This window comes from Meriones unguiculatus, chromosome 16 (assembly GCF_030254825.1).
Source record: "Meriones unguiculatus strain TT.TT164.6M chromosome 16, Bangor_MerUng_6.1, whole genome shotgun sequence".
NCBI classification, from domain to species: domain Eukaryota; kingdom Metazoa; phylum Chordata; class Mammalia; order Rodentia; family Muridae; genus Meriones; species Meriones unguiculatus.
Genome location: NC_083363.1, coordinates 18,684,987 through 18,699,239, shown reverse-complemented (window position 1 = coordinate 18,699,239; position 14,253 = coordinate 18,684,987). Strand labels below are relative to the sequence as shown.

At 43.7% G+C, this 14,253-nt stretch overlaps 1 protein-coding gene across 1 annotated transcript in view; it reads right to left on the bottom strand.

The window, feature by feature from the left end:
* The window catches only part of Reep3 (receptor accessory protein 3), an 80,772-nt gene that overhangs the window by 26,994 nt on the left and 39,525 nt on the right, over positions 1–14,253 (bottom strand). The window contains exon 3 of the mRNA XM_021635260.2: positions 38–114. Within this exon, the coding sequence (XP_021490935.1) occupies positions 38–114 (77 nt within the window). The remainder of the gene's footprint in view (positions 1–37; positions 115–14,253) is intronic.

Below are 14,253 nucleotides of genomic sequence, written 5' to 3'. Positions count from 1 at the left end.
GGGGAGCACCTGAGTCCCTCGGGACTGTGGAACTTACCATGCCAGCGTCTGATCGGCCACCGTTTCGATGACAGTGTAGAGGGCAAAGACGATCCAATACATCATCCAGCGGACCTGGAGTCATAAAAGCACTCATGAGACAACTGGCTGAGGCGATTGCTGGACCTGGTTCCTCACACCCGAAACCCAGCATCTGTGGATGCTCAGGCAGGAGGATTCCCTACAAGTTTGTTCTACACAGTGAATTGCATAGCAGCCTGGATTACAGTGTGGGACTATATTTTAAAAAAGGAAATTATTTGCTCTGAATAATTTTATGTAAATGTACATGCGTCTCCAGATATGTAATACAATGGGTCCAATGCAGAGGATGGTAGTTCAGTTTGCAACAGGCTTTATGTGTAAATTGGGCCATGACTACACCAAGACTCTTGGGATACAAGAGTCAACAACAAATCTGGAGTCCTGATACAATTTAACTGAGCAGCCAGAATCAAAGAACCATTTAATGCACACATAAATAAAATAGTACAAGATGTGGTGACATGTAGTGCTCATTAGTCCTTAGAATTTTGCATTTGTCTGGGTGTGATGATATACGTCTTTAATCCTAGTACCAGGGAGGTAGAGATGGCATCTCTGTGAGCTTGAGGACAAATGGCTCACAGAGCGAGCTCCATGCCAGCTAGATCTACATAGAGGCCTTGCCTCCAGTAAATACATAAAATTTTGCATTCTTTTTTTCATGTACAAAATTTGTTCACACGCCAAAGAACTAGCATAGGACTGTTACTTTCGTTAATGACAAATCCATAAAACCTGTCACTCAGTTGAGTACCTAAGGACACTTGCTTCGTCCACTCCAATCCCACAGAAGCAGTTCGGGAAATTTTGATTTCCTGCCTGCTGAAGGAGGGCATCCTACCTTGTCCCTCATCCTCTGCTGTCTCTTGGCACTACGACCTCTCATAGGCAGATGCCAGATGAGTTATTCTTAAACTCACCGACTTCTGCCAAACTTACTTTTCTTCAGTGCCAGCACATACATTTTCTTTCAAGTAGGTTCAGTTTTTGTTGTTGTTGTTTGCTTGTTTTTTTCCTCCTCAACAACATAAGCAAATACACAACCGCACAGCCACTGGGCTTGAGACTGCTAAGTATATAATATAGAAACAATGCTTTTAACCCCCAGAGCAACACTATGAGTTGGGAAAAGCAATTGTTTTTGCCATAGTTAAGGCAGGCTGATTCTGGCTGGGCTAGCCACATACAGAGGGAACACGGGAGGAGCCCAGGCAAACCCACTGCTCCCCTCATTCCCAACCACACCGGTGCCCTGATAAGCAGCTAGAATACTGTGCCATGTTAAAAAAATATTCTTTAAAGTTAGCACTTACAGGAATGGGTCGCATGGTGGCATTTTCATGAATCCTGGAGTGTGGGGCCCTGTTCTAATATGTCCTTATCAACTACTCAGTTTCGAGATAGCGTTCGCTTGGCTTATGTCACAGGTAACACCAAACTGTAACTCAAGGCTGGGGATGTAGTTAGTGGTGGAGGGCTTGCCTAGGATGTGGGTGCCCTGACATTTCTCAGCAGCACCAACAGCACAACAGCACCCTGGACACTGAGGTACACGTGATTGTGAGCCCGCCATGTGGGTATCACGAACTGACCCGGATCCTCTCCAAGAGCAGTGAGTGCTCTTATCTACTGGGCCAAATCTCCAGCATCAAGGTAATTTTTTTTTTAAAGGGGAAGAAAAGAAGGTTTTCCTTTGAAGTTAAACTAAACCGTCACCAAACCATGTCATCAACAGTACATTGCAGAAATTTCCTCCTGTGGCCTGAACAGTATTGTATTGTATTTTATTTTCTTAGACAGGCCTTACTTTAGCCCATAGTGGCTTCAAACATTTGACAATCCTCCTGTCTCAGCTTTCTGAGAGTACAGGCATGAGACATCATGCCTAGTACTAACTATAATTTTATATAAACAAAACCCTATAGTATGAATTTGTCTTTTGTGAACAAATTCCTTGACAATCTGTTCTCTTGAATGTAAGTGGGTTTTTTCCTTACCAGAAATATGGACCTTAAATGTGAGTCAACTTATGCAATTACTAAATGTCACTCAGCGAGTGAGTGCTGTTCACTGGAGCAACCACAGAGAAAGTTAGCCTTGGAAATGTGCTGCCGTATTGTCACAGTAACAGATCTGGTTAGGATTTTACATGGAATGATCACTCTGCAAAGCTTTATGAAAACTGCGCCTCAAGGCCACCCAGCCTCCTCTGTTTAAGTTTTTTTCTCAGAGGAAATACCAGAAGTCAAGGTTAAAAAACAAAATAAAAAACAGAACAGGTAGCTCATAAAACTGTAACTAAGGACATGTGAAGGCAAAGACCTAAATAGTTTTTATATCAGATGCAAATACTAATAGTAGAATGCAGGGTTAGTGTTAAGAGCAGCCATCCCTGGGAAAAGCATCACCCTGACTGTCCTTTGCAGGTATACAGACCTCTCTGCGTCTGCAGGGACTGTTTCTCATCCCTTGAGATTCAGAGCCTGCTGTCACTCAAGCCTCACCTATAAAGCAACTCACTGTAACCAGTGCACGTCCTCTTGTATATATTAAGTCATCTCTAGATTACTCATATCTCATACGATGCCAAGTTCTTCTCTCCTCCTTCCTCTTCACAGCAGTCTTGAACTGCCAGTACTTGCTGTCGCCTTGCAAGTCTGTGTTACTCTGCCCTGCTCTATAATCACTCAGCGTGATGATATAGCTGTGATTCCTAAGAGATAAATTCCCCAACAAGGCAATATGCACACCCATAAGCACTAAGTTGAACACACATACTTTCAAACTCTCTTTCATATAAAACATAATATAGTTAATTCCTAAGGACTGAGGTGCCATCATTAGCAGTGACATGAACTGACACAACTGTATCCAATTTTACTATCTACTTGTCAAGGGAAAAAGACCCAAGTATGGACAGGTTCAAAAAATAAAGGAGTCTGTTATCAAGCCTGATAACCGGAATTCAATCTCCAGTACCTCCACAATAGGACAGAAAGAAGTGACTTCATCCTGTAAGTTGACCTCTGACCTCCACATTTGTTCTGTTACACAAACAGGAACAAGTACACACATATCCACATAAACAAATACATGCAATTTAAAAAAAAGGCAAGAAACACAGCCAGCAATTTTGGCCCACAGGTTTTTAATATTTTAATGAGATTATAACAAAACTGAAATTATGAGAGATTCACTATCAGCTAAGGTAGAAAAGAATAATCTAAGGAATGTAGGAAAAAAGAAGAAAGCCTCCAAGGAAGAAGCAAGCGTGCATTCTCTGCTAGGACAAAGGGAAAAGGAAGGAAAAAAATATGCTGTGTGGAGAAGAGGTCTTGATGTATGGAAATAGGGAAGAGGACTGAAGGAGGTAGACAATTCTATCTCTGGTCTGCAGCAGGAGACAGGCCATTTGTTAAGAGTGGCTTGAAGAAGAACTTGAAAGATCTAGTCAAGTTTTTTGTTTGTGTGTTATTTTGTGACAGGGCTTCTTTCTATAGCTCAGCCTGTCCTGGAACTAGCTCTGTAGACCAGGTTGGCCTTGAACTCGTGGAGATCTGCCTGTGTCAGTCTCGGATTGAAGATGGGCACCACCACTTGCCCTCAAAAAGTTCCTTTTATGGTCAAGAAAAGGTGCTGCTTAGGGGAAGGCTGGTCAGACTGACCAATGATGCCTTCACCTACTTGGCGTAGTGCAGTAAGACATCCAGGGCAGTGGAGGAGAGGCATATGAAGGTGACTGAGTGCCTGGCTCCTCAGCTCCCTTGAGGGTGTGTGGGGCTTAGTGTCCACTTCTCACCCGGGGAGCGTGAGCTGCAGCAGTGTGTGTGCATCTCCAGGCCTTCTCCTCCTCCTGCTAGCTAGCAGTGAGCAGAGTAGCCTTGGAAGCTGTACTGAAGCCTGGGTGTGTGTGTGTGCATCTCCAGGCCTTCTCCTCCTCCAGCTAGCTAGCAGTGAGCAGAGTAGTCTTGGAAGCTGTGCTGAAGGTGGGCAGAGCTCAAGTTCTTAAACAGCTATGGGAGGAGGATTCCTCCCTGAAATGAAGGCTTCGCCTCCTGACGGGCGGGCACAGGACAGAGCAGATCCCACATCCCTTCTGTCACCACACTCTTCGCTGCATGTCACAAAGCAAAGCTCCTTAGCCTGTAGGTGAGGCCCCACTCTAACCTGCAGGGATGGAGAGGCTGGGGGACCAAAGCAAGGGTTCTAGAGTTAGCGATACATGCCCAGGGCACTCTTATGGGCTAGCTGGGGCACATCTAACACCTGGTTAGTGGTGCCTGGTACAATGCCTCCAGTTATGGAGACTGTTTTCTGGGGCTCTAGTTGAGATGTCCTCAGGGAGTCTAACAAGTATCTGGGAAGCAACTGGAGGGTAGGGAAAGTGACATTCTCACACAGCAGACAGAGCCAGAGGAAAACAACTCTAACCTCTGATTGGGATCCCTTGGGAGGTGTGGTTTCTCACTGGGTTTGCAAACGCTCAGTGCATGGGATTTTACCAGCATTGCTCACCATCCCCCATCATCTTCACTAGGGAAAAAAATCAGGTAATTGTTAGAGCCATGCATAGAGCTTGACGTAAACCTACTTATTCTGAGAGAAGGCCAGAGAGGTACCCAAAGGTTGAAGGGCAAGTTAACAGCCACAGGAGGATGAGGATGCAGGTCTCTGCTCAACTCTGCTTTCTTCCCAGGAGAGCACCTACATGCTTGTGACAAAATCAGATGCTTGAAGTTTTTATGAAGAGGCTGGAGAGACTGCTCTGTCGGGAAAGTGCTTGCTATGCATGCATGGATGAGGACTTGAGTTTGGATCATATAGACCCACATAGAAAAGCCAGGATGGGGGCTGGAGAGATGGCTCAGCAGTTAAGGAGTACTGGTGGCTCTTTCAGAGGACCCTGGTTCAGTACCCAACACCCCATTGGTGGCTCACAGCTGTCTATAACTCCAGTCTTCCTAGGAGACCCAACATTATCTTCTGGCCTCCTGGCATTGCACAAATGTGACGCACAAGCATATAGGCAGGCAAAATACTAATACACATAAAACCAAACAAACAGAGAAGCAAGCGTGGGGATGTGAGTCTGCAACCACAGAGCCAGGGAAGCATTAATAATCAGTTTCCTGGCCTGGCCAGCCAGCCTGGCTGAGTTGGTGAGCTGTGGCTTCAGAGAAAGACCCTGTCTCAAATATTTTTTTAAAAGGTAAGAAGTAAACGAGGAAGGCAGCATCCTGAGCTACACCCTCAGCCCAAACAGAACCTCAAAATCATTCAGATATCAAAAGAAATTCATTTGCCAAGAAAATAAGCCCCCTAATTAGGCAAGTTCTTTGAAGGATTAAAAGGTCATCTGTGATAGGAAGCCAAAGCGCCTAGAGTGACACTCCAGTTACACAGTGCCAGCGCTTGCTTTATTATTGCTCCATAAGGTTTTGATAAGCCTTAGCATTTCAAAAATCCAGACAGTCATGTGATGGAGTTCCTAGCTCCACTTTCCCAGAGGACTTACAGGGCATTTAAAGCCTGAGCAGTACTGAAAGACGAACATACCCAGAGGCAAAATGTGCTATCGGAAGAGCATGCTCCATTTAATGGGAACTCATTTACACTACCCTGAGCCAAAAGAAAAGTGGCTTCATTTCATAGATCTTTGAACATTTTTCAACAAAAGAAGTTTTATGTTCTATATCCCTAGGAAAAAATTTTATGACGACCCCAGGATAAACACACACAGTACTGGAAGCATTGTAACTGTTGAAACTCCCTTCGGAGTCCCATTGTAGAAACTGACAGCAGGTATGCCTGGACACACACTCACAACAAGCACGGGGATGGGGTGGGGTGGAAGGTGGGGATTGGGGGGGATGGACCAGAATCACCTTTTGGTTTACCAGCACATGCTACAAGTTTTAAGATCCATGGATAATGGTAATGTCATGTTAGCTAAGAAATGTTTTTTTTTCTTAAATTGCTTCTTTATATAACTTGCTCTTGTTATTTCATTACTGGAGTGGTACTATAATAGCAATAGTGATAATATGTTAAATGATACAACTGTAGTAACTTACAGTATGTGATTAGAAAAGCTGAGTTGATAAGTTAATTTGACAAATATTACTTAGGTTCTATTATGCACAAAGTCTTCGACATGAAAGAGTCACAAACTATTATGGCAAGGTTTTCTTGCTCTCAAGGAGCTTTCATGGTAAGGTATGAATATAAGAGGATATATAATTACAATAGGCAGTTTAATCCAGATATAACTACTAAAATCTTTATATACTATGTATTATTCTCTGTCTTGTCTGAGTGAAACTTAGTTCTTAAGGAAAAGGCTTTCCTAGTTACTGACCCTTCCTAAGGCCCCTCGAAGGTCATATGTAAATCTGCGCATTGTGTTTGGCTTCTGTAACACCTGTCTCAGCCATTTCACTAAGACAAGAGAGAGGGATGAAACCTGTCCTGCTCATTATGTTCCCAGTACCCTTTGCCTGGTAAAGCAGGCACAGATCTACTGAGCAATTCCTATTTTCTCAGGCCAGATCTGCAGGCCAGGCTTGCACGGAACTCAACAATGTAGCCAAGGAGTAATGACAGCCCCCCTGAGCACTGGGATTATAGGAGCCACCAGGCCTGGCTTCTTTCTTAAAGGTCTGGGGTCAAGTAAAAAGGGAAAAGTCCAGTGGGCAAAGTTTTTGCCTTGGAGTGCAAGTCAGTGCAATGACCTGAGCCTTGGAATCCACACACAGGTGGAAGGAGAGGACAGGCTTTACAAAGTTGCCCTTTGACTGACATATGTACACACAATAAGAATAAATGAAATTAAAAAGAAAGTAAGGTTTTAATTGATACGACTCAAACAAGTAACTATGGGCTGCAAGTGGCAGTTGATAGCATACAAAAAGTAATTATTTTGTCAGTTATTTCTGCATCATCAAGACATTCTCCAATCTTCCCAATCATAAAGCCACTAATGCTGGTCTTAAACCAATCAATTAATCAATCAACCAACCAACCAATCAACACACACACACACACACACACACACACACACACACTCACTTGTGCCTAATGATTTCAATTATAACTACTAAGTAAGTAAGCCTGGAGCATAAATGCTAAAATATGCTCCAGTGGGAAAAAAAAGAAGAAAAAAACAATGCAGAATCCAAAAGGAAATAAACACTGCTGAATTTCAGACCACCCAAAGAGAACTGTATTTTCTGGACATTATTAGTTACTCAGTTGAATCAATTTTCCCAGAGCACTTGTGTACACCACATTTCAGAGGGGACGAAGAAATTCTCGAATGAGGATTCCTCGGAAACAGCATAGATCTGAAAAAGACTCCTCCTGTTTCATGAACAATTATGCAATAATTTGGTGATTTCACAACAATTTTCTCCCCCTTTAAAACAAAGAGGAACAAAATGTGAGAAATCAAACAGAAAAACTCCCTCTTTTATTCAACCCAGATGGCTCTGCTATGGGTTTTTTTTTTTTTTTTTTCCTCTCAGAGATGTGCCAAGTTAGAGGCATGGTAGAAAATCAGCTAGATTTGATGTGGGCAGGCTGCATCTGGACACAAAGAGTCTGTCTGCTGTTTGACAGGGCTCCTGGGATAGAGCTTAGGTGTCACCCTTAAGGGCATTTACCTGCTGAGCCATCTTGCCAGCCCTGAATGGCTTTTTTGAATACAGACAGAATGTGGGATTAAATAGGTTAGGTTTGGGCTGCCTCTGTTTGCAGGTGGGTCCCTGCCTGCCCTGTCTCATGTAAGTGCCTTAATTGCTGTTGCTCATCACGACTCCTGGTTGGGAGTTGCACTGAACTCACACTAGCCTGAGCAACATACAGTTTCCCCAGGCCTCACAGAAGACCCTGAAGGATGGGGCTACATGTCAGATTGATGCGTCTGGTGCCCAAGTGAATGAAAACAGACAGACGTTTCTGTTGTCTGATTGTATTCATCTCTCCAGGACCAATGAATTACAGGAGCCCTGTGTGCTTCATCTCCTCTGAGTCTGAGAAACTCAAGAGAAGGAAAAGTGCAGAAATGTTTCAAAACTAGATGACAATTAATTTAAGAAGTGTTGAAAACGATGCAAAAATTCAGGACCGGCTTTGGGAAACTGCTCCCAGGAGCACATGGGAAGGAAAGGATGGCTTCTTCAGCCCCAAGATAACTCTTTCCATCCACACTGGCTGGGAATTTACGCTTTACTCTTTTCCCCCTTTGTTTAAAGTCCTCTTGATTTATTTGGGAAAATACGTGCTTATAAGACACACCATTCTGTTTAATATCATTCAGAATTTCTCAGGGTTTTAAAAGGGGAGCAGTGAGTCCCACAGAGAGGAGTAGAGTGGGCTGTCTGGCCATCCTGCCAATGACCTTGACTCCCCTGGAGGCTGTGTCCCTCTTTTCCTTGGCATTCCAACATCTTGGACCACTACTCTTCTAATCTGAGTCATCCCAAGGAGTCGTACAAGCATCTCCATCCCAGAGAGAGAACCAAAGTCCACACTGGGGTGGGCACACATAGCTCCCTGGAGTCAGAGCCAAGCAAGACTCTCAGATAGTGGTTTTCAATGTTCCTAATGCTGTGACTCTTTTAATTCAGTTCCTCATGCGGTGGTGACCCCCAACCAGAAAATTGTTTTTCTTGCTACTTCATAACTGTAATGTTGCTACTATTATGAATCGTAATGTAAATATTTTTGGAGAAAACAGTATGTCAAAGAGGGTCATGACCCACAGGTTGAAAACCACTGCTCTAGAGGAAATTGGAGAACAAAGGGTGCCTACTGACAGGGAAGCTTCACCCACAGACATTAGGCCAGCCTCAAAACATGGAGACCAGGAGAAAGTCTGACTCAGATTGTACTGTGTGGTTAACTGTGTTACAATATGCTTGTATTCCAAGCTGCTAATCAATTTATATGTTTCTAAAGCAAATAATCTGCTAGTGCTCCCTTGTACAGGTGAATCTATTAGAACTTTAAGAAGAACGAGTTGGTGCATGGTGGAAAGCTGCCTACAGCCTACGGCCTACAGCAACATCAAGACAGGGTTTCTTTGTGTAGCCCTGGCTGGCCTGGAACTTGCTTTGTAGACCAGGCTGTCCTCAAACTCAGAGATCAGTCTGTCTCAGCCTCCTGAGTGCTGGGATTAAAGTTGTGTGCTATCACGCCAGGCCAGCAACATCTTTTTTTTAAAAAGTAATTTTCATTGAGATACTGGAATTTACTATGGCATTTTCATGGGTATATACAGACCGTGCTTGGTTCGCATTTACTTCCATTACCCTTTCTTGCCTTCTCTCCCAATTTCCTTCCTCCCTTAAAACTCTATTTTTCATCTCCCTTTCCCTGTCCACCCACCCCACATACACAATCTCCTGAGGATTCAAAACAAGTCACCCAGACTTCTAGTCCCCCTCAGCACAGTGTGCAGAGAGAAGAGCCAGACATTTAAAAGCAAAATCCACATATGCTTTGGATGTGGGGTCAGCGTTCAGCCCACGCACAGAGCCCTGGCTGGAGACGAAGAATTTCAAGTCTATGCCAGACCTACTACACCAGCATCTGCATTTAAATAAGATCACAGGGGGGTATATGTGGTCACTGAAGCCCAGAGCTACCCTGGCAGGCTCCAAGCAGTTCTCACAGTACCAACTAGAACAAAGGGCAACATTCCCTGACTCTGAAATTTTTTCATTTAAGAGCCAGGCATGGTGACTCACACTAAAACCCCTAAAGACTCTAAAGCCTGAGGCAGGAGTGTATCTTTGAGTTTGAGGCTAGCCTGGGCAACATAGTAATTTCCAAGAGAGCTTGTTCTACAAAGTCAGATCCTGTCTCAAAAAAAAATTCAAACAACTACCACTATCATAAGGTTCAAAAAAAGTAGAAAGTGCCTTTAGCCGTCAATCTGGTTCTTGAGGGTGTGTGTGTGTGTGTTGGGTGGGGGGTTGTTCATGGTAGCAATAGGAGCATTGCACAATGGAGGAAAGGGCAGCCAGGCAAGTTTCTCTTCCCCAAAGTCCAGGAAGAGTATTCTGTTGTTTTCCAACTAAAAGTCCAAAGCCGCTTGGATGTGGATACATGATGAAGGTTCCTTCCCAAGGAGGAGGTCTGGGGCTGTGTACAGAACTCAGCTGGTACAGTGTTTGCCCAGCATGAGGCTCTGGGTTCAGTAGCTAGGACTGCAGAAAGCAGGCACGTGGGCTCACACCTGTGAGTTGAGCATTTAGGAGGTACAGGCAAAGTTCAAGATCATTCTTGGTGGAGTTTCAGACTAATCTGGGCTGTATGAGTCCTCCTTGCCCTCAGATGAATAAAATCTGCTTAAGTCAGACCTTCACTAGAAAGAAACCTGCTGGAACCTTTTGGAAAACACAGGTTTCTCAACTCTGTCTTTACCTGTGGCCTGTGAGTAGCTCTTCCCGCTTGACTTGCAGAGTCAGGATATATGTTTTGTTTATCTGTGTTTTTTAAAGTGATTTCTTTTGTTTTACTTAACCATTCTGATTATCAAAAGAACATGACTTAAGCTAAAACTTATTTCAGCACGTAGGAGATTTCTGAACAGCTGTTCCGAAGGACTTCCTCTCCCGACATTCTCATGATGCTTGTGTGTCCTTCAAGCTCTACCAGGTTGTAGGGAAGGACTTGACTGGTTTTAGTGGAAATCTTCAGAAACAGCTGTGGCTTCTGTGTTTTTTAAAGAACCTCTGGCAATGGCAGGTCTACATGGCTGACGATCTGATTACTGCAGCCATAGTAAAGACTTGGCGAGTCTAAAATCATAAAGGAAAGCCAGTTGTCTTAGCATTCAAAAGACAGGTTCCAGAATTTTGCAGAAAAAAATTCACCGTGTAAAATATGTGACCTTCAGCTGAAAAGCAACAAAGTCAGGTACACGTGATATAATTAGGAACTACCTCATTAAAATACTATTTTCCTTTTATGGGTATGTGTATTTTTCCAGTGTGTGTGTCCTCCATACATGCAGTGCCCACAGAGGCTGGAATAGGTGGTCTGATGCCCTGAAACTGGAATTAGAGGGGGCTGTGAGCTGACACATGGGTTCTGGGGACCAAACCTGGGTCTTCTGTAAGAGCAGCAAGTGCTCGTAACTTCTGAGCTATCTCTCTGGCACCCAAATTTCTCAGTTTTTAAAAAAGAAAACTTTTCTGTAATAGAAGTTTTTAGTAGTGTTTTCCTTAACATTTAAATTTAGCATGTCTTGGTTAAATTTCTTTTGTTTGTCAATCCTTGTGCTAATTTCTCCCCACCTTCCCTCTTGCAAGTGTCTTCTTTTGTTGTTTATGTTCTGAGATAAGTTCTAACAATGCAGCCCAAACTGGCTTAGAACTCATGATTCTCCTGCCTCTGCCTCACAACAATGAGACACAGGCATGTCTCACTGCACTCAGGGCCTGCTCTTCGTTTTATTAAGCTTATGTAAGTGAACTAAATTCCTGGATTTTATTCTTTTGCTTTATACTGTTTAACTCATCCGACTTTCCGTATAGAACCTTTTGTTTGTTCATGTATGTATGTATGCATGCATCACGTACATATGTAGAGATAGAAGCTCGCTAAATAGTCCAGGCTTTCCTCACATTCCCACTCCTCCTGTTCTGGCACCCTGAGTCCTGGGATTGATTATAGGTGTGCCCCATGAGGCATACTTTTAAAAACCTATCTTTTAATTTTACACACATATATATGTATACACACATATACTTTGTTAGTTGGTATTTTGTCTTCCTTGAAAAGTGTTTCAAAGCTAAGCATTTCAGGGTTTTTTTTAAATGGTTTATTTTTATTTTATGTGCATTGGTATCTTGTATATGTCTCTGTGAGGGGATTGGAGTCCCTGGAACTGCAGTTACAGACAGTTGTGAGCTGCCATGCGGGTGCTGGGAATAGAACCCAGGTCCTCCGGAAGAGCAGCCAGTGCTCTTAACTGCTGAGCCATCTCTCCAGCTCCAGCATTTCAGGTTTTAAATTGGTCTGCTACACAGCTGAGCTTTCGTGTTTTCTCACCCCCCACCGCCCCCTCACACACACACAGACACACACACACAGTTTGATCTGTTTTTGTCTGGTGGGAGGTTATGGTTTCTGAACAGAGACAGGAAGGCTGAACACTGGCTGCCTTGGAATATAGCTTTCCCTGAGTGAGGGTGGAGGCAGAGGCTTTTTGTTGTTGGAGCTCTTGTGACTTTAAGCTAGTCCATCACTAGGAGCTAGGGTGGAGGTGGCTAGGCCTCTCTCCAACTTCTTAGCAACATTTCCTTTAATGGAAACGACTGTTTCTGTCTCTGCTTTAAAGTCCATTTCCACTGACACCACAGTCAGTAATGTCCTGCCTCAATATGAGTGGATGTCTGCCAGCTTTTAGGTGTAGTGTGACCGCAGGGACAATTTAAGCATTTTCACTGGATGCTGGGACAGGGCTGCAGCTCAAGGAGCGTGGGAAAGCTCAATTTACTTCACAAAGGCCAAGAGTTTCACTAATTGGCATTCTAAAGCCGTAGGAGAAACTATCTTGGGTCCTCCGCAAAGGCAGTAAGTGTTCTTAACCTCTGAGCCGAGTCTCCAGCTACAGAATGTTCTTCACACCTCACAGTTGCTTAGGATGAGGCTGTTGTAAGGCTCCCACAGTGGCCATGAAGAAATCGCTTGCTGAAAACCAGAGTATAAGACACTTGATTCTGACAGTTTCGATGACATCAACAAAAGATATACATATAACTTCATTTATGCATATCAATATGTACTGCGTGTAAGTAAACCTGACGCATCAAAAATCAGGTTTGTAAATAACTGTCACATAATTTAAAAGGACTTAATTCACTGAAGGAAAGATAAGGGGCTTGTCCCAAGTTTACAAAGATTTTATTATGAAATCTAAGTTGATAAAGTAGGGGAGTGGCAGTGCAGCCCTTTAATCCTAGCATTAGGCAGGCAGAGGCTCGCAGATCTCCGTGAGTTCAAGGCCAGCCTATTCTATAAAGTGAGTCCAGGACAGCCAGGGTTACACAGAGAAACCCTGTCTTGAACCTCCTTCCCCCAAAACAAATAAAAGCAAAAAACAACCCCCCCAAACCAAGACTTACAGCTAAAGATATTAATTCTAGCAACTAATAGCATTTAAAATAATTTTCTGGGGCTAAAAAAATTCCATTTCCTATTAATTCATACTTACAAGCAAACACCAATGATGTGCCTTATTTGGTATCTTAGAAAAGCAATTCTTAACTTTCCTAACGCTGCGACTCTTTAACACAGTTCCTCATGTTATGGCGGCCTCCGAGCATACCATTATTTTTGTTGCTACTTCATAACTGTAATTTTGCTACTGCTAAGAATTATAATGTAAATATCTGATATGCAACACCTGTGGAAGGGTTGTACGACCTCCAAAGGGGGTGATACCCACAGGTGGTGAACCAGTCATAGAATTTTTCAACAACCACCCAGCCGCCATGCCAATTTGAAAATCTGGGTAAAGATGTTAGAATACACATGTTCAATTCCCATCCCACTGAGAAGTTTTACGAAAACAATCAAGTCATTCCACAGCCTGCATGCGGAATGCAGAGGAGAATGCTGGGAGTTGGTGCTCTCCTTCTGAGTCCCAGAAAAACCATCTGCTGTGAGGCATGGCAGTGAGTGCATTCCACACTGAGCTTCTTGCAACAACTGACGGTCTAAAAGTGAGAACTAACGCGAGATCAGGCTGGGTCTAGTGCTACATGCCTCCTGCTACTCAGGAGGGTGAAGCAGGAGGTGTGGAGTTGAGGTCAGCCTCCACAACATTCTAGATTATGCCTCTCCTCCCCTTTCAGGGAACCAGGGGAGGGGCATAGGGGGAGAAGAGGGAGAGAGAGTGGGACTGGGAGGAGGGGGGGCTATAGCCAGGATACAAAGCAAATAAAAAAAAATTGAAAAGAACAACACACTACATCCCTTTCCTCAAATGGACATCTGAATTGCCCTCACAGGGTACCCAGAACACTTGAGGAGGTCAGTGGAACTGTTCTGCGCCTCCTCTACCTGGTGGAGGATGCTGGGAACAAGACGAGTGAGGTGAGCTCTTCAGTATGTTTCCCCCTCTAATCAGCGCCCTCAAACCAAACAACTTCAGCT